Here is a 19,207-nt window from a genome sequence, read left to right on the forward strand (position 1 = left end):
TGACATGCTGAAGAGGGCTTTCATCAGGAGGGTGATGCCTTCCCCGTTCTGCAGGATCTCATTTTTAATCAGAGTGGAAAGTGCTTTCATTGCCGTGTTCACACTGGAAAAGCCGTGGCAAGTTTTGACTTCTTTCAGCAGTGCCGGCAGAAATACAATCATGTTCATGACCCTGTTTAAGAGCTCATCAAAGTTTCCTTTTTAGTTCTTGTGCTTCTGGGGTTTAGTGTTTCAGCACGTTCAAGTGTATTAGGCAGGATCTTGGCACAGGGCCACAGTCAAGTTGTCAATCCAAATGTAGATTTTTCTTTAATTTTTTTCCCCAACCATCGTTGCAAATCAGCTGCTTCAGACATTCGTAAATTGGCTGGCTGTTATCTCTGAAGAGTGAATTATTTTAATCTTTGAACATATAGGAATCTAGAGGACAAAAGCATGGGTTACCAGTACGTCGTGGTTTTAATTCTATACTTCTGAGTTTTAAAAGTAATTTTAATTTTTTAATTTTTTTCTTTAATCTGAAAGCTGCATTTGTAAACTGTTTTTCCCACCTTCTGAAAGAAAGGGATGGGAAAAACTGCTCCTACCTACTCATTCTTGGGCTAGACAAAGCATAGGCATGAATCTAGGAATCTGCATTTTGTAGAATTGTGTAAAAGTTGAGAATCCTTCTACCTTACATCAGCCCTTCCATGTACCGACATCAGGCAGGAGTACAACTGAAATCTCTCTTTGATTCCACAGCTGGGCCTCTGGAAAAGCTGCATCGGCTCATTGGTGCTGCAGCCTGCCCTTCTCGGGCCTTGGACCCGACTGTGGTCCCACGGCTCGGAGAGGGGAGTTTGTGTTCACCACCTCCCTCTCTGTCATGGACCTAGGTAAGGGAGGTGGTGTTTTAGAAAGTTAGGGAGCCACATTGCTGAAAACACCGGTGATGGGATCCCCAAAACCTGCTGCAGTGTGAACAACACCAGCCATTGCTACCTAGAGAGAGTAAGTGTGCCGCACCTGGAGCGTGCAGGGATGAATTTGAAGGTGGGAATGGTCCAAAATCATTGTGTCTTTTTGTCAGGATGTAAGTACAAATTCCTGTGTGTTACTAGCTGGCTGGCTGTAACTGGCTGGTGCAGGCTTGTTTTGCAGCTGAGCTTAGACAGGTATTTTAACAACCTAGGATTTAAGTGATGGTTTTGCTTACAATGAAGTTGGAGTTTTCTGTTAATCTTCAGGAAACCTTTCCATTTCTCTCTGAGGACAATTGCGAAAGTAACTTCAGTGACAGTTCTTCTGTCATTCCAGTAAAATATGGGTCTCTCACCTCGTTAGCAGGGTGATGGGTCTATTCCTTCCAACTTTACACATTTTTCAAAAACTTATCAACCTCTGAATTAATGACCTGCGGGTATTAAAATAAGTGGGGAAAAATTATCTAGCAGTGTTTTTTACACTGAAGGAATGGGCCACACTGTCATCCAGAACCTCACCCTTCTATTAAATGACATCTCTGGTGACAGTTACATTACATCGTGTCATCTGGGGTGGTCTTCGGGCTACTCTTAGGGGATCTTGGTACACACTAATTCAGAGTGTCTGATTCTCAACTCATCTCTGTCCAGTCATTTCTAAAGCAGGTATACGTCATGCTGTGCTCAGGCTTCTCCTCGCCCTTCTCGTAGCGTAAATGGGTGCAGATGGCAGTGGGGAGATTGGACTTCCGAATGTCTTTCCTGAGGAACAACTGCTATCACTATTATACAACGGGAATAGCTTTTAATAAGAGCTCATCGTTGCATTTGTATTATTTATAGGTAGATCTGCGTCCTTAAGATTTATTCCTGATTCTGTAAGAAAAGTTAATTAGTGTGTTGAAATTGAATAAAAGATTAAATTAAAGTGGTAACGGCAATAATAGAACTTAGTAGGATGGCACTTAAGGGTTTTATAAATATTTTTTTAATCATAATAAATTGTGAAGTTGATACAGGGGGTTCTTATAACAAGCAGGGCATCAACAGCATCAGAGTTTACACCAAATGTATTTTTCAGCAACTCTGCTTGATAGAAATTTACTTGTACAGAGCCCAGGACAGGCGGGGAGCTCTTTGGACTAAGCACTACTTATCCAGAATGAGGTGTTTTCTGTCTAAGAGTGTTTTTAACCCAAGTAGACAAAAAGGGGGGAAGAAGATGGGGATTGAGAACAGAGAACTACGTATCACGTGTATGTTTGTAATGTTTCTAATGCCTCGGTTGTGCATGGAGTTTTCTCTGTGATGGCCGTTTTTGAACGCCATTTATGAATGAGCACTAAATCTGTACATTTACCTGTCTGGATTTGATATCTGTCAGGTACGTAGTTACCTAAATGCTATCAGTTGTGCTTTAAAGACTATATTGCGAAGTGACAGTAAACTTAGCAGTGCAGCTACAAACTGGAGGGCTGGCTCGGGTTCTCTTCAAACCTTGCAATTTCCTTGCTTTTGATGAAACAGTGACAACAGCCAGCTCTACACTTTCTAGGGCACATAGAGCAGGAATTTGGTAGATAGGTCCCAGCCACAGTTTGAGCATTAAATAAAAGACTTATTAGCCATAGTAGGGCATACCTGCCTACTTTACTGAAAACAGACTATAGCACCCTAGTCCAACTAATGGGTTGGGGAGGCTGAACACACGTGCGCGCGCGCACACACACACACACATATATATTTGTTCCTTGAACACAGTTAAGACTGTTATATCTGAAGTGATATTGTCCAGGAAACAACCACAGCAACCACTGCCATTGTAACTACTCTACTGCCAGTCTCTGAGCTATTTTAAAGCTAGCTCAGATTTATACGCGCTTCAGTCGACCAAGTTCTCAGTATAGCCATGGAGACCCTTCACAGAGCCCTGTTGATTTCCCTAGGTCGTGCTTACACTTTGTCGGGGGTTTTTGTGCTTTTCTTTCTTTTTTTTTTTTTGCTAACAAATATTATTTGGAAAATTGCTCAGTTTTAAATCGGTAATATACAAGAAATTAATTTTACATCCACTTCCGATCTGTAAAGTCTGAATGCAAGCATGAATTGGCTTCTGAACGTAAGTTTGCGTTGAACCCCTCGTGGGTTCTGACTCGCCAGCTGTGCTGCAGGCAGCTGTGCTGGTTTCAGGTGGGGCTGATGCGGAGCTTCCCTCTCCTCGGAGAGGAGAGCTGCCGGTTACATGTGCTGAGCAAGGCTGGACGTGGGGATTGGGACCTAGTGAGGATTTGAGCACGTGGCTGCTTGTTAGTGATTTCGATAGTTAAGACCTTGCAGCGGTAGATGTCTTCTAATGTGATCTGCAGGAAGAGTTATTTGTAGACCTTGACCTCTTGCGGAAATTTGCTGCCTTTGGTATATTTGCTCTTAGTTCTTTCTCAGTAGTTAGGACTGCTAAGTCTGTACCAGAGGTAAAAAAGCAGGGCAGACTTCTGTGATTGTTATGACAGCTGTTCTATGTTGTGCTTAGGATCACTATTTCTTTGGTAAAATTAGTTTTAATAAGCTGCAGGTGAAATATTGGTAGGTCAAACGAGTACAGCGTGGCCTAGGTATCCACTGCGCAGGTATGAGAGATGTCTGGGAAGAGACGGCCTGCTTCCTGGTTTTAATGTCTAACAGCTGTGGGCTAAATTATGAAATACTTAATATAAACTAGATCTCAGCTTCTGTAAGTTATCTTGGCTCAATTAGCTGCTGGTGAGTTACTCCAGCATTAGACAGTAGCTGAAGATGGGAAAAGATTATACTTTTTGAGTATCTGTCTGACAGCTGGCGCTTTCAGGGGGTGAAGGAAGTTCTGAGAAAGGAGAAGGATTTGGCATGATGCTTTGGCCAGAGCCAAATTCAGGTTTTTCTTCCTTCTAAGGAACATTTCCCACCCTTACACTGAATACCATGGCTGTGTGGTTGCTCTCTCCCCTTTTCAGCTAGGCCGTCCATGGAGGTGCAGGGAGCTTCCCTGCGGTGGCGGCGGCTAACTTCCAAAAAGCCCTTTTCTTAGGGGAACATCGGAAGATGCACTGGCTGCCAGGAGGAGGAATCTGACTGTAACAAAGCAAAAGATGTTAACAGCAAGATTAGCATGTTTCCTTGCACTTGGGAATGGCAGTCTTTGGGAAAGCAGACAGCCCGTATAGTGGTCAGGGTGGCACTGCCACAAGTTTCCTTACGTGTTACTAGGTTCCCTTACATGTAGGTTTGTTCACTAAGGAACAGCAGAAAGAAATAAAAGTTTAGGTCCAGCAAGTCACTGTCAACCAGACGTCCTTTTGTCCACCCATCATCATCTATTAAGGTGCAGAGCATAGATGAACTTACCTGTTTATTCTAGTGGTTTAAACATTTTACAGAATAACAAAACAAAACAACAAGAGATAGCTGACATTTCCTTAGATGAACACGTTTCATCAATCACTTCGTTTTTATTCCTTAAAAAACATGGAACAAATAAAACTTTGATAGAAAAAATATTTCAAACAAGTACATTAGGTTGCGATCAGAAGGCAGTTTAATTTATACAGGAGAGTTACAGCTTTATTTTGTTTCTTAATTTCATCTATATATGTCAGGTAACTATAAAAGAGTTCTTTAATTTTTTAATTAAAGGTTTATCAGAGGGATTTCAATTATAGCTATGCTCACCAAAATGATAGTTAGAAATATTTCTAATCTTACTTGAGAAAGCAAGAACTGCTTATGTGTGTTCATAACTGTAAACCTGCTGACTTTGGTAACTAAAATATCCGTACTGGTACTTTGACTCTGTAAAAATGGTGGCACTGCGAGGAGGGTAAGACAAGGATTAAAGTGACTAGGACGCCTCTGCCAGCTGCAAAAGCCTTACCCAGCTGTGGTGCTCCAGCCCACTGAAGACAGGGCCATCGCTATATTAACTACTTTTCCACGAGTTCCTTCAGAGCTCTTGACGGCAACCTTTCACCTTTGCGACTAGTACTAACCTTAAAAGAACATCTAAGTAAACTTTGCAATATGTTGTTGTCTAAAACAAGTTCTAGAAAACGAAATAGGGTTGTACATTGTACAGCTAAATTGTATAGAAATAGGAGAATATGCACTTGAGTTAATCTGATGAAAGTGAGGATGCTTTTTGGGAAAGGTTACGAAGCATCAGATAGAGCCCAACTCTCATTTTGTATGCGCATTTATCTTCTTCTCTCTCTCTAATTAATGCTGCTGTGCTGGACAAGAGGTGCAGGTACCTTTTGAAATGCTAATGCTCCGGCAGAATATCCTGGTTCGTTGTCAGCTCCAGAGAAGGTGCAGCAGAGGTCAGCAGCAAAAGGTTTAATAAAACTTCTGCCTCCCACTGACTTACCAAATTCCAGCCATACAGAGACAACAGACTTCAAACAGCTGTCTGCCATTACGGGTCTTTTCTCCATTCCTTGCTGTGTGGTTCACATTCCCTAAAAAGGTGAAGCGATGTATTTTTATCCTTCTGTGTAGCCCGAGTGTTTTCAGGATCCTTGGTGCATTGTTTCTCTGCAAAATGTTACGCACCTTATCAGTGTAAAGGCTCAAAACCTGAAGAAATTTTATTAATGTATTTAAGGTACTCGAGCACATCTTCACCAAAAAAAAAGGGTCAGAAGTTTGCTCAGTAGCTGCTCTACAGGCAATTAAAGCCCAGGACAGAAGATATTTTCATTAACCATATGGGAGTCAAATTTGCCTTTCAGTAGTTGTATTGTGATCGGATGTTCTGGTTTCCTCCTTAAGACTTCATGTCTTCTGAGTAGGTGTTTTTAAATAAATTTTTCTGTGGCAATTCACCTTTTATGGCTGGTCTTCCTCCTTGTAGATAAGTGTGAAGGTGTCTCTTTTCTGTCCATGAAACAGAAAATTAATCTATGAAATCACGTGTTCATGGAAATCAGGAAAGAAAATGCAGGCCCAGATGGGAGAAGCAAACCTGCAGATTTCTCCTTGCCTGCTTGGAACAGGTTGCTCATAAGGGGATAAATCTCTTCTTGTTGCACTCGTGAGTCGCTGTGTAGAAATGGCTCTAAAGGATTTCTGCTGCAAGCTACTTACTGCAGTTTCAGGCCCAAAAGAAGCAAAGGGCTTCTTCAAACTCAGCCTCTCCTGCACAGGTGGTCTTCCCTGTGTGTGGAAGTACGTAAACAGGTGCTAAACTCAGAGCAGGTATTTAAGGTACTGAGGTGAGAGTTAAGTAAATTATGGAAGCAAAGAAATCCCAGTGAACGCCTTTCACGTGGAACTGCTTACTGTTTGGTTGTGCCTGACTTTTAAGTGTTCCTACTGATTTGAAAATTCACAGAAAAGACAGAGTTAAAATACTAGTCATCAAAACTGACTTCTAGAATTGCACAATGAGTTTTCAAGCCATACTGTAGTGGTTGTTAGTAGCTATCTAATTAGGAAGAAAAAATATATGTGTGTTTCTAGCTCTTCTGGAACAGAAGAGAAATTGTTTATCTTGTGTTGGAAAAGTTTGTTCTCACCTTGGAGCAGCAAAATCCAACTTTAGTGGCACTCCAGGAAGGAACCCTGAGATGGCTCTGGCTTCAAGTGCTGCCTTTTTGAGACTGGTATCTAATTCTCAGTTGGTGTAGTTAATTCTCAGTAATTTAGACTCCTTCAGTCTAAATTTACCAGGGTTTAGAACCCATCCCATCCCATCCCTCTGATTCCTCACGTGCTCTCCAAAATGTTAGTAGTGAGCATTTTACCTTTTTGTAACGTAGTGGCTGGTTTTCTTTAGATTTTTAGGGCAAATTCTGACATGCTTTGACATTGAAAAGAGGGAAAACGGTTTCGGGTGTCTTGCCAGCCTCTGTCTTCTCAGTTAGTCAGATACCCTCACTTCTCAGAGGGAGTCCTGGTTACATTGCTCATCTTCTCTCCCCTTTCCTCTGGCCTCGTGTCCTACAAGAGTAGAGTCCGGCGCTTCTGGATGAGTACTTACGCTCCTCCAGCTTTCAAAATCATGTGTTTGCGAGCGACTCGTGCTGAGGCACGGGTTCTTCTCTGAATCAATGTGCCACCCTGAGCCACGCTGTGCAAGGATGAAAACTCCCAGCTCGACCCCCTTTTTCCAATTCCTTTTGCCAAGGATCCAGCAGCAAGACGCGGCGCTGGAGCCTGCAGGATGCTGAGTTTCTTCTGAGAGGCAGTGAATAGTTTCAGCGTTAATTGGCTCTAAGGTGATGGCAATAACATCGTGTTCGTGCATCCTTTGTTTTAAGCAACGTGTCAGTCTGTAAGTAACAAGAAGCCACAGATACGTAGCAGCAGTCCCTGGGAGTTGTTTGTCCTGTGCGTGCTGGGTTTTTCCCGTAGCGCTTGTACTTACCTGAGCGCAGGAGGGTGCTCAGCACCGTGGAAAACAGGCGAGCGGTTCTTAAATCTTGCAGCGTCATTTTATCCTGTGCTGTATTGATTGCAACTGGAGGCCGGCTTCAAATATTGACATTCTAAAAGAAAAATGCAACCATTGTAGCCATCGCTAACACTTTTCTTTGTCACTGAGGGATAAGGTTTGGAGGCAGGGCGTCAGCTGCTTGATTTTTTTGTTAACGATAATGGGAGCGAGTTGGCCGTCCCCTGCAGAAGATCTCCCCCTGATGTGTGCTTTGCGTAGTCGTTTGAGCTGAGGGTAATATGTTCTACAATTTATCTCAGATATTTTTTTTATTATTTGCAAGGTGACACTGCATACCAGGCAAGCATAAATGAATGCATTATTGCCCTCATATCTTCACACACTTTTATCTTTTTCTTTAAATCACAGCGTTTGCAAATAATACTTTTATGCTCTTTTAACAGTAAGGTCTTTAAAAAGTAAGGGGAAAAGAGGCTGTTCTCCAAGGTTGCCAAATATTACTGAGTGTTTTTAACCACAGAGCTTCCTGGCTGTAATCCGCAGGTTTGGTAACAGTCTGCACCAAGAATTCTGGCAGGAGGATCACACGAATCTGATATCTGTGTGTGGCCTGATATATGCATATACTTGCTTTCTTTGTGAAACTGGGGTCTGCAGTACTGTTGTTCCCCGCTTCCCCCCCCCTTTTTTTTTTTTGTTTTTAAAGCTTGTTAAATCTCATCTGGGTTTATTGTAATGTACAAAATGTTGTTTGGGAGTTATGTTCTGTGTAAGCAATTGCATAATGGACATTAAGGTTTATTAAGGTCTTGGAAGAAGGGATGGGCAACTGGGTTGGTCTGTTATTTTTCTTTCTGCACTGGCTGCATTGTCAGTGCCACCCTAATACAAATATTAGATAGTGATAAGGGAGGCTAGAGAGCAGAAGAGGTAAGGGCTGTGGTTTAGCTGTTTTTTAAAGGCCTGGTGATGGTCATAAGTTATGGAATTCTTAGTGTGATCTGTTCAAGATGAACCAAAACGAAATGCTTTTTTTGTGGTCAGTTTGAAGTTTATTACCTGCATTGGTATTTGGTGTTTGGCCTCTGAGCTTCAGGTGTGACCCTTACTTGCGGTAACCTTGCAGTTAAAATATATATATATATATATATATATATAAAAGCTGCATATAATATAATAAATACCGGAAAGGTATTTACAGATTGAATAGATATTAACTCTAGGTATATCTTGCAATCTGACATTTCTCCTTTCCCTGGGAACTCACCTCTGTACAGTTAGATGGGGCATCTGAGTATGCTGCTTTGAGACAAAATATAAATGGCATCTACTTGTGCTGTACCCGTCTCTGGGAGTTAAAAAGACACTTTGATCTTCACAGCAGTTAACAGTATCCTTTTGACAGATTTAAGCAGACTTAACACCTTTCTGATGAGAACAGCCCTCGCTCAGCCTTCAGGTAAAGACCAACCGTCAGGAAGGCAAGCTGAAAGGGCATCTTAACAGTTAGCAAGTGTAGATTTTGGGCATTAACTTTCGTTTGTTGAGGTTTTTTTGTTAAACTGTGATTTTAATATTTATCCTGAAGTAATGTTAGAGGGCTTTGTCTTCTGTATATCCAACTACTAGATGCTTACGTAAGTCAAAGCTGACTTTAGTGACTTTGCTGGGGGTTAAGTCTGCAGCATTTTGTCTCCAATGTGTTTTTTCTACTGGGAAGTAGCTTGTGTGTGTCTGTTAGTCTGAGGTAAAAGGCACCGGTTTTGAAATTTATTTTTAGTACTGAAAAAAAAAAAGCATAAGGAACCCACTCTGTGCCCTCGAATGATACAGCTGGGACACGTACAGCTTGTCTGTGTGGGATTGTTTTCTGTGCTGTAACTGAAGGAAGCAAAGGGTACCACAGATACTGCCTTTAAATGTTCATGTCTCTGATGTTAACATTTGTTTAAAAAAGGTTAATTGCAGACAATTATGTGCTAAAGGAGCTACATCACAAGAAAAGTCAATAGTACTAGGAAACTGTAACTATGAATTAATGATAGAACTGAACAGTTATGCCAGAGCAATTTATTTAAGGAGGCAGCACAGTTTTTTATTCTAAACTGCTAAAGTGTGACGTGTTGGGAATTTTTTTTTTTCTTTTTCATAACTGTGTAACAAGGCGTATTTACCACTCCACAATGAATTCTTAAAGTGAATTAACAAAGAACCAAGTATTCTGCTGCTTTAAATTTAACATGCTGTTCATCAGCGTTGAATATTTTAAAATAAAACTGCTTCTTGAATTAAGCTGTGTCCATTAGATGGCTTTCTTGATGGCAAAAGGCACAGTCGTGCTTACTCAGCATGAGAACCTCAGAGTTTAAATACCTTCTATTTATTTTGTAATCTATGTCTGTGGTAAGAGTCGATTACTGTTTTATGGTACTGGTGACTAAAATTTCACTAATACATCTTGAAACTATGTCAAACTTGCTGGAATGTTTTTTGTTTGTTTTTTTTTCCTGCTCTCCAGTCCAGCATCCTGGGAGTTCATAAAACTCTTCAGTCAACATTCAGCCTTTATCCAGTCTGGATAAATCCCTTATCTGGGATCCAGTTCAAAACTTCTGAGAAATAGTGCGGTTTTTTCTTGGTAAGCTCGCTAAACCTTTAAAGGCTTCATATTGAAACTCTGTGGTTTTGGTTTGTTGGTTTGTTTTTGGGTTTTTTGGTGGTTTTTTTTTTTTTTGTTTTTTTAAGTTACATACATGAAACATAATCAGTTGGCTTATGGCCAGTCTCCTGGCCCTCCTGACTCCATGCTCATTTTAGATGGATGCTGTATAGCTCTAAAACACCGCGATGAGAACAGAAAAAAACCCAACCAACCAAACAAAACCAAACCAAAACAAACAAAGCAACCCCCACAGAAGGGAAGAGTGAAAAAAAGAAGTGAAAAGAAAGAAAAACTCTGTCTGGCCCAAAGCCTCTGAGGGCTTTTTGTTGCTCGGTTCCTGGTGTTATGCTGCTTGACAGCTCTAGAAAAGGCTTGGTAGACTAAGCTGATCTCACATGAGTTTTATGCGTTCCATCCCATTAGGATTATGGAGTTGACTCACTGTTGATAAATGTCAGTGTAGAGCAGCAGAGAATCAAGGCAGTTGAGCTGGTCATAACCTTATCTGCATAGTGATAATTAATAGCTAATGAGACTAGTAAAACATGGTTCTGAAATGCAGTAGACTGCATCATCTGGACTGCTTAGAAATTAAAATTTTAAATTGGACTTTGAAAAGGAATTAAAGACATTTTTTGCCATCATGGGCAAAAAGATAACCTCCTCCATTAAAGGATATGTGCCATATGTGTCACTGAAATATATGTCATCTTCAACACAGTTACGCTACAGAATAAGAATTATTCATGAATTTGAGGTCAGAGGGTAGGAAAGCATGGGTTAGACTAATATAATACCTGATTTTAATCCGTACTTTAAATAAGGGCAGCTGTTTTAAATTTTATGGAGGGACCTTTCTTGTTACTTTTTTCTGACCTAATTTCTTCCACTGACATATTAGTAAGCTTGGTATGTGATTCTCCAGAGCTGCTTCTCCTAGATTATTCTGTGCTCTGTAGTAAATACAAACGTATACCAAAGCAAACAGGTAAAACCCAATTATTACAAAACATTCTTAAGTTACTTTAATATGGGTTTTTTTCCCCATATATCTCTCTCTCAACTATTTCCCCTTTTTCTACGTCAACTAGTGCTGACCTTTTCTGAGGTTAGTCAGTCTAGGACAACTCTGCACACTCTTCTTCACTTGTGTTAACTGGAGAAGAGAAGAGCTTTGATGAAATTTTGACCACCTGAATCAGGCAATTTTTTCTGCAGAACTCGAAAGGACCAAGTCAAACACAGCTTTTGACTCGTGGCTGAATGTTGGCTTGCTTTTGTCGGCTTGCTTAGTCAATGAGCTACGAAGAGCAGCGATCCTCTGAAGATAAAGCTGAAATGTTTTATGATACGTGTGAAGCAGACGGTGCAAGTTGAGATTTACTTGTGAGAGATATTTTTTGAATTCATCAAGAGTGTCTTTACGCAATTTCCTTGTTTCTGGTGTTTGTCAAAGGGAAGGAGAAGAGAAGAAGAAAGAATTGATGCTATTCTAGGAAAAGTCCGTGTTCATTAATGCAAGGCTTACACTTTTTTGAAACTTTGAAGTTTCCAGCCACGACTCCTTATCCTCTGTTGGTCATTTCTGGCTTTGCAGTGGCTAGAGGTGAACCATTCGGAGAGGATGTTTTGAAAATGGACGTAGCACTTCCTGGCAGCGGAGATGCACGCAGGCAGTGTAGCCAGGAGCCCTGGCAGAGCACGTGGGAGGTGCGACCTAAGTTCTTGTTTCTTCTGTTTGTAAAAATTCAGACAGAACTTCAGATAGCTTTTGTCATGGAAATGGTTTTACTTTGGATGAGAGCAAAAGCCGTGAAGAAGCATTTGATTTGGAGAAGATACTTTTTTGGCTAATTCTGCTCCCAGTTATGCCTCTTGAAGCACTCCGGAGAAACGGTTGATTATTTAAAAGCACTGCAGTCTGTAGTTACTGTGGAGAACAAAATGACAAAGACACTTTTGGATTTATGTACTGCATTTCAGTTAGATAAACAACCTTAAGACGTCAGCTTTTTCATCAGAGTGGATGTGTGTGTCACATACCAAGTTGGCTTTCCGTGGCAACTGGCTGTTGTTCTTCCTGCCCAACCTGCTGGGATGCATCCAGGGCTTCCATCCGGAGCCACCACTGTAATGCCGAGAGTGAGTTTACTTTTAATGGCTTTGTTTTAATCAGGAAGAAATGAAAGGAAAATAACAAATTGAAAGAGATTACCTGTAGTTTTTAAGTCTTGTTGTATTCAGTAAGTATTTCATTGGGAAACTTGTCGAAAGGTAGGAAGGCAGCAATTGAAAATTTAAATTTTGAAAACGTGGGATTTTTTGTACATTGAAAAGGTCACTCTCACAATCCAGGAGCAAATCTAATTTTCCATTTAGTTTTTGCTGGCTTTGAACTGTACTGACTTGGGCATATAAAACAGGGCATTGAAGCATTTGCATTTCTTCTAGTTGGTTTCTGTGTCCTCGATAAAACCCGATGCAGAAGGGACTGCCTTTCCCCCTGCTGTGAGTGTGGGAGCATCGCTTTTGGAGAGATTATTTTTAGAACAAATCCTTTTATAACAGCCTTAGTAATAGCAGAGAGCCGTGAATTTGAAACGCCATAGTTGCAGGTGAGCTAACTCGCAACAACTGTACTTGCCAGCTTCTGCTGAAGCAGCTGCCAGTTTTCAAAGAAAGTGGCGGCCAGTGACCACGCGCCTCTTTTGAAATCTTTGAGCAGAGACAGAACGTGAGATTTTTTTATAAGTTTTACTGATGTGGGGAGTTTGTAGACCCTGCAGCATTCTTCTAAAATCATGTGGAAGAAAAATATGTCTGACTATGCTTCACCCAATGTCTCTTTGACTCAGCTTGAGCTGTAACCTAATTTGCTGAGGAACTCTCATACCCCTCCTAAAGTAGAGTGATGACCTTGGAGAAGAGCAGCTATGTATTTAATTCATTAGAAAACACTGAAATTGCAGCTTTAATTTCAAAACTCAGTTCTGTTGAAACAGTGGCAACACTTTCACCTGTCTTCTTAACTGCTTTTTAAAACTCTGCAAATTTTGCACAATGGAAGGCTGTATTTCTGGGGTTTGGTTGACTGGGGTTTTTTTGTGGGTTTCGGTTTTTGGGTTTTGTTTTGGTTTGGTTTTGGTTTTGTTTTTTTTTTCCAAAAAATATTCCTAAACTGTTCTTTCTGTAGTGCAGTTGAAGTTTCATCATGAATTTGATAACAATTTATACAGTAAATATTTTTATGCACTCTGCAATTAAAAAACAAGAAGCGAGTTGGGATAAATATCACAATATTACCATTTCCATGTGCTTTGCAGGAGTATTACTGTACTAACGATGGCTAGGATTTGAAATCAAGTTCATACACATTTTGTACATCCAAGATATGAGTTAAAAATCACTGAGCATTTGGCTTCCATACTTCGGGGGGAGTAATTTTAATAATCAAGGAGAAGAGCAGAAACGGGATGACATCAGTAAGAACTAAAATACAAATCTTTGGAACATTTGTGGCATACCAGCTGTCTAAGAAGCACCATCATCATCTTCTGACAAATTATATCCTCGGAGGCTTGATGTACAGCAATCAGATATGTTTTTTCAAATAATTTGCTGACTGAATGATACATTTGAAAGGTATTTGAAGAGTTGCCTTTCTAGAACCATGCACATACAAGTCTTGACTTACTGACCCAGGGAGATGTATAAGTATCTAAGCAACGTGTAGCTCCCTCAGCAAAGAAGGGACACTAGATTTTACAGTTTTACAGTTCGTCTGTTACCTTATTTTGCATCACCTCATATCAACTCTTGTTTTAACATGCTTTTAACGAACTCTTATTCCCTCGAGAGATTAATGCTTGTACCCCTTCGCGCTCTTGAGAAAATAAATATTAAATGTAGTAAGATGGATTAATTTTTCATTTCACTGCTCATTGCTTTCCTTTCAGCTTCTTGCCTGATTACATCAGTGGTGATTTTGATTCCATTCAGCCTGAAGTCAAGGAGTACTACAAGGTCAAGGTAAATTAAATCTCTTCCATGAGTGTGTGTGTGTGTGTGTTAGAGCGTTGTAGGATCCACCCCATTAGTGGCCCCTTGGTCATTAAGTGATTCTGGCTCCATTGGTTTCGTGGAGGCTTCAGTTGTGAAGCACCTTACAAGCTCAGATGTTGCGCTCTGCCTGGCACTGCACTAATCCTTAAAATAAACACAGGAGGTGCGGTACTGCCCGAGTCCTGCATAGGGTGCCATTTCGTAGCACCAGCTCAAGAAATGGACTGCATGTTGCTGGAGATTATAGCAACTAGAAACTAGGATAAAACTTCCTGAAAAATTAGTGACTTTTGCTGAGTGAGATACAGAGCAATAAAGATTAATCTCCCATGATTCCCCCAGGGCTGGCACCCACAGACTTTCTAGAGAGAGTTTCTCTGTGATTTTTGCATGATATGACTTTACCTTTTTAGCAGGAAGCTGCAGAAGGAGACATCTGTCTCTTTCATCACCCACTGAAGCATTGAATTATGCTCCGACTACTTCTGTGCTCCACACGGGGAGTGCCCTCCTTAATGGGTTTTTGGACAAATTCCTGCATACATTAATTTATTCCCAGTGTAGCCGCCGCGTTTCCAGTGAGCAACTTAATTGTAAACTCATATTTCTTATGTCATAGGGCTCAAAATTCTGCCTTTACCTGACTATTTGGCATTTAACACTTTGCCTGCCTGCCTGTATAGGCTTTTGTGCTGAGTGCAGTGCTTTTACACTCACATCCTGGTCAGCGGGTTTCTGCAAATTCAGAGTTCGCCTCAGCGTGCCAGTTTGCCTTTGTAGCAGGCTGCACGTGCAAGAGCTGTAAATGCTTGGTCCTTGTGAGCTAGCGGACTTAGAGGTCACCACTATGTCTGCCGCTAATTCAACGTGTGAGGCTGAAATCTTGCCTAAAAATCTTCCCTGATGGACTCGGGATCAAATGGCGAGAAGAAAAGGTTTCAAACTGTGAGGTGTGAGGGCCGTAGGAGAGTGTAGGACTGGGTTTCAGTCCTTCTCTGAGCACTGTGGTGTTTTTTCCCATGTTCTGCTTCGTTGTTTAGAAGGGAGAAGTGTGTGATGGCAATCCGTCTCAGAAGAACAGCTCAAGCAAAACGCTCAGGAATCTTCAGGTTACAGCTTGGGGAGTGGAAATAAAATAAAAAGCTTTGGATTAATGCTATTCATTACAGACTGGAAATTCATCATCTGTGAGTAAATGCAAAATGCACTGCCGTGTTTGGCATGGACGTTGGTATTAATGCTTATATACACTGCCTGTTGGTCGGCAGGTGAGACCTACCAAAGGGGGTAGGTTAGGGATTGCTCAACACAGAGAGAGAGCAGACGGAAGAGGGAAGAACATGGTAGGGTATGGAAAGGGATAAGCTAAGCTAAACTAGTGTTACCCTTTTTCACGGGGATTACTTTTCTGGCCATAGCATCCCTTTTGTCAGCTCCCTCGTAGCTGACTGTTGATGTGCAGTTTACATCTTTTCTATGAACACATAGTGAACCGCTCAGCTTCGTACGGAGTTCAGACACCCGTGCAAGTGCTGTGCTGATAGGCTGTAAAGGAAGCAGTATTTCATCAGCACTGTAAAGGTGTAATGAAGAGCGTAATCTAGCCTGCAGAATCCTTGCCTGGGGTCCTCATACACCACTCTGGAAAAAGCAGTTTGACTTTAGGATTTTTAACTTTGGGCATACGTGGTAGGAAAAAAAACATTTTTTGCATTTGAAATTAAACTTCTGTAGTCAGGAAACTAGAATGGTAAATACGAGTGGGTGTCTAAGGAGGTCTTGAACAAAAAAAAAAATGCAATAAAACACAGAATTTGGAGAAAGGTATGTGCTTCTTTTCTTATAAAGTAACTTGTCCAGTAAAGCACTCTCTGTAGTCCAGGCAATTTCCAAAGTCTCTGTCATTTGGAAATGTATGTGTTGATGACCCAAAATAGATTAAGGCTGCTTAAAACAGGCAGTGAGAGAACTTGAGGTGAGTAAATCGGCACGGCACTATTGACTTCAGGGAAGTACAGCGTCATGTGAGTTGGGGTTGCTTCCCGTGCTGTCCTTCCTCCCTCACCAAAGCGCTCCTTCACCTACATGCAGATTTCACTCAGAGGCACGGGGTAAGCAGCTGTCATTAGATAGTATTACTGTATTGTTTCAAGCATTCTCTTTTATCCATTGTTGCTGGTTATGAATGGAAAAATGGAAGAATTGTTTTAGCAAAGCTTAGACTGATGTGATCTTGCCATTTTCAGTGGCATGGAGTGATCTTGCCATTTTCAGTGCATTCAGTGCAGGTGGATGAGAATCCACAGAAATCCCACCTGTTAACTAACCGATCGGTATTTCCCTGATAAACGAAGCCCTTCTGCCTGCTAGCTTTTGATATTCGTCATCAATTACTTTGACGTTGGCATGCTCCTACAGCCTTCCCCTTCCCCGGTCTTGCTTCTAAGTAGTCATCCTTGCACGAATGGAAAGCCTGAACCATTCTTATCACACAGAATTACATGAACGCATACACATGCATCCTGATACCACTCCAGTTTCATTTGCCCAGGTTCATTAGTTAGCTGGGCTTTTCTGAAATTAAGCATGTTAGCTTCAGACAATGAAATACTTATTTTTCTTTTGAAATGGGCATCTAGGTAAGCATTCAGTCTTCAGCACCAAATAAGAAGAATATTCTATAAGCGTTCCTAATGTTTCTGCTCCCATTGACTGCTAAGCCGCCTTTCCCATTCCCAGCAGCAGACTGTCCATCCTGCCTGAATTTTCCCCATCGCGTGCACTTGTCTTGAGCTGCTGCCAGGCCAGGGTTAGTAATGCCTTACACTGTAGCTGTAGCTTTAGCTTCTTCCAAGTTGACACTTTCTATGGAGAGTATTTTATACCGTAGTGTGGATTTTCGTGTCTTGATGCGCCCTGCTTTTTTTCCTGTATATATCTCATGTAACTTATTCCCAAACGTTACACAAGGGAAAGGTGATGCTTTTTGAAGGCACTTACTTGGGGTAAGTCAAGAGCTCTTCCGTCTGGCTGTAACATTACTGTGAGCTGCAAGGAAATACCCTCCCACCTGTACATGTGTAACCAAGTAATTTATATGGCCAGCGGAAGGGAGGAGCTATCGCGTGCATGGAGTGAATATGAGGAAGAGTGAAGCAAGCGGCAAGTGCTGAGAGGTATTCACCCTCCGCATTCCCATCTGCCTCTAAGTATGATGTACAGGGAAAAGTCCTTCCAACTTTTCTGTTGCTTAAGTCTGACTTGATTGCTGGAGATTCATCTGCCAGTTGAAGGGCAAGCGGTGCTGAAGGAGCTGTGGAGGTTCCTTCGGTATTTCAGTTGTAATGATTTAATTTATATTAGGAATTAATGTGATTTTTTTTTTTTTTTTCCTTCGTGTTTGTGAAGCTGAAGGTAAGTTTCCCTGTGGTTTTTATGAACTTGCTTTATAGTTCTCTTAAGTGTTACATTTACAACGGAGTGCCAGGGTGATCCCCCTCTTTTTTTTTTTTTTTTTTTTTAATGAAAGCTATTCAAATTGACAGAAATTAATACATTCACGACTTTTTATCTATCTGAAGATAGCACACCACTGGTTAAGAGGCGTTACTTTTTCATAGTAAAGGTTATGGATGTTAATTATTGAGTTACAAAACATACTCATTTACAAGTGTTTGTGTCAAAGCCTAGTGTAGTGCTGAGTACAAAGGGGCAGTATTAAACTCAGTGTGTGAAACTAATTATGGTTCTGTAAAGCGTTGTCTATGAGCAGTTGTATCACGAAACACCACGAAATCATCAAATCATCACAAAACAATGACAGACCTGACTCCTCCATCACACCAGCTTCGTGCCAGGATGTTGCTACTAAAATCAGGTTTTCTACCTCATTTAAGTGATGAAAGCAAGAGTAGATACATGCCATTACAGGAAACCAGAGAATTCCAAAGCCAAAGGGTTTTACTGGAAAGGATGTCTTTAAGCCAATTCCTCTGATGTTTTTAATTGAGCAAGGGTTACAAGACAAATATTTCCATTTTTCCTTAAGGAAGATTATCACCATTGTGTTGGGGAACCTTAGTTAAATAAAGGTCATAAACGTGAAGCAAACAGGTCCATTTTATCTCACATTAGGACATGCCATAGTTAGTGAGGAGATGTGAAGGCAAAAGTACTGTTTTTTCAGTTGTGTTAGAAAGTCATCGCGTAATAGACTTAGGAGTGGGACGTGTAAGTGGTGGGTTAGGCGTGTTATCCTCTTGGGGGAGAATAAGCAAACAAGCATCATAGGTTATTCAGCTTTACTTTTTATTTGCCGCAGCCTTGGTTTTGCCTCATTGGCTGTTGTTCTTCATATTAAAAAAATTACTGATGATTTCTCCCATTTCTTAACGAGTTAAATAACATTAAAACTGGATAAAACTGCAGCAGAACTGGAAATGGAACATCGTGTATAAATTTTCCTTTTTAAAACACATTGCACTGTAAACAAAGGATGGAGAATAACAATTCAATATTCTCTATTCTGTATATTTTCTGTCGTTGTTAAAATAGATACTGAGAAGAGTTTTTGTACTTGCATGATAAATATGCATGTTCATATGATCCCATAATAGATGCACTGGCAGTCTTTTTCTGTACGGTCTGGAGTGACACTGCACAAAGCAGGGAGGACTAGTGGTGATATATCTGTCGTTGCAGTTTCATCTGTTTCTTGCTTTAGCTGAAAGTTTCGTTCTTGAAACCTTTAGAATATTACTTTGAACTTAAAGCAGCCATTTGTATTGTTAAGCCTCAAACAAGGCTCCGTTTCTGAAGTTTTGAGACCAAAGACATTATCTAAAATTATACCAAATCTGTACTTAGGCGTAGAAACAGAAGGTTGAATCCAGTGCCCTTTGAAATGATGATTATGCTATTTATTAAAAATCCAGTTTGGCTTTTTCCGCTAAGCAAACTTCATGCGCTTTAAAAGGCTTCTGTAGACTTAGTAGGCTCTGCTTCAGATCTGTAATTAAATGGTATGAACTTATTTACAAGTCCACTGTTTTTCCTATTCTCTTTTCTTTTTAAACCCCATAGAGCTGC

At 40.8% G+C, this 19,207-nt stretch overlaps 1 protein-coding gene across 3 annotated transcripts in view; it reads left to right on the forward strand.

Moving 5' to 3' along the window:
• Nucleotides 1-19,207, forward strand: part of TPK1 (thiamin pyrophosphokinase 1) — a 307,648-nt gene that overhangs the window by 135,303 nt on the left and 153,138 nt on the right. The window contains exons 3-4 of one of the 3 annotated variants that reach the window (XM_054193627.1): nucleotides 9,914-10,033; nucleotides 14,014-14,086. Coding sequence is in view for 1 of the 3 variants with exons in the window: in XM_054193626.1 (XP_054049601.1) it covers nucleotides 14,014-14,086 (73 nt within the window). In the remaining 2 variants the exon portion in view is untranslated. Of the gene's footprint in view, nucleotides 1-9,913; nucleotides 10,034-14,013; nucleotides 14,087-15,105; nucleotides 15,307-19,207 lie in introns of those variants that run through there. The other 2 variants (XM_054193626.1, XM_054193628.1) reach the window with 2 other exon arrangements.

Source organism: Rissa tridactyla, chromosome 2 (assembly GCF_028500815.1).
Source record: "Rissa tridactyla isolate bRisTri1 chromosome 2, bRisTri1.patW.cur.20221130, whole genome shotgun sequence".
NCBI classification, from domain to species: domain Eukaryota; kingdom Metazoa; phylum Chordata; class Aves; order Charadriiformes; family Laridae; genus Rissa; species Rissa tridactyla.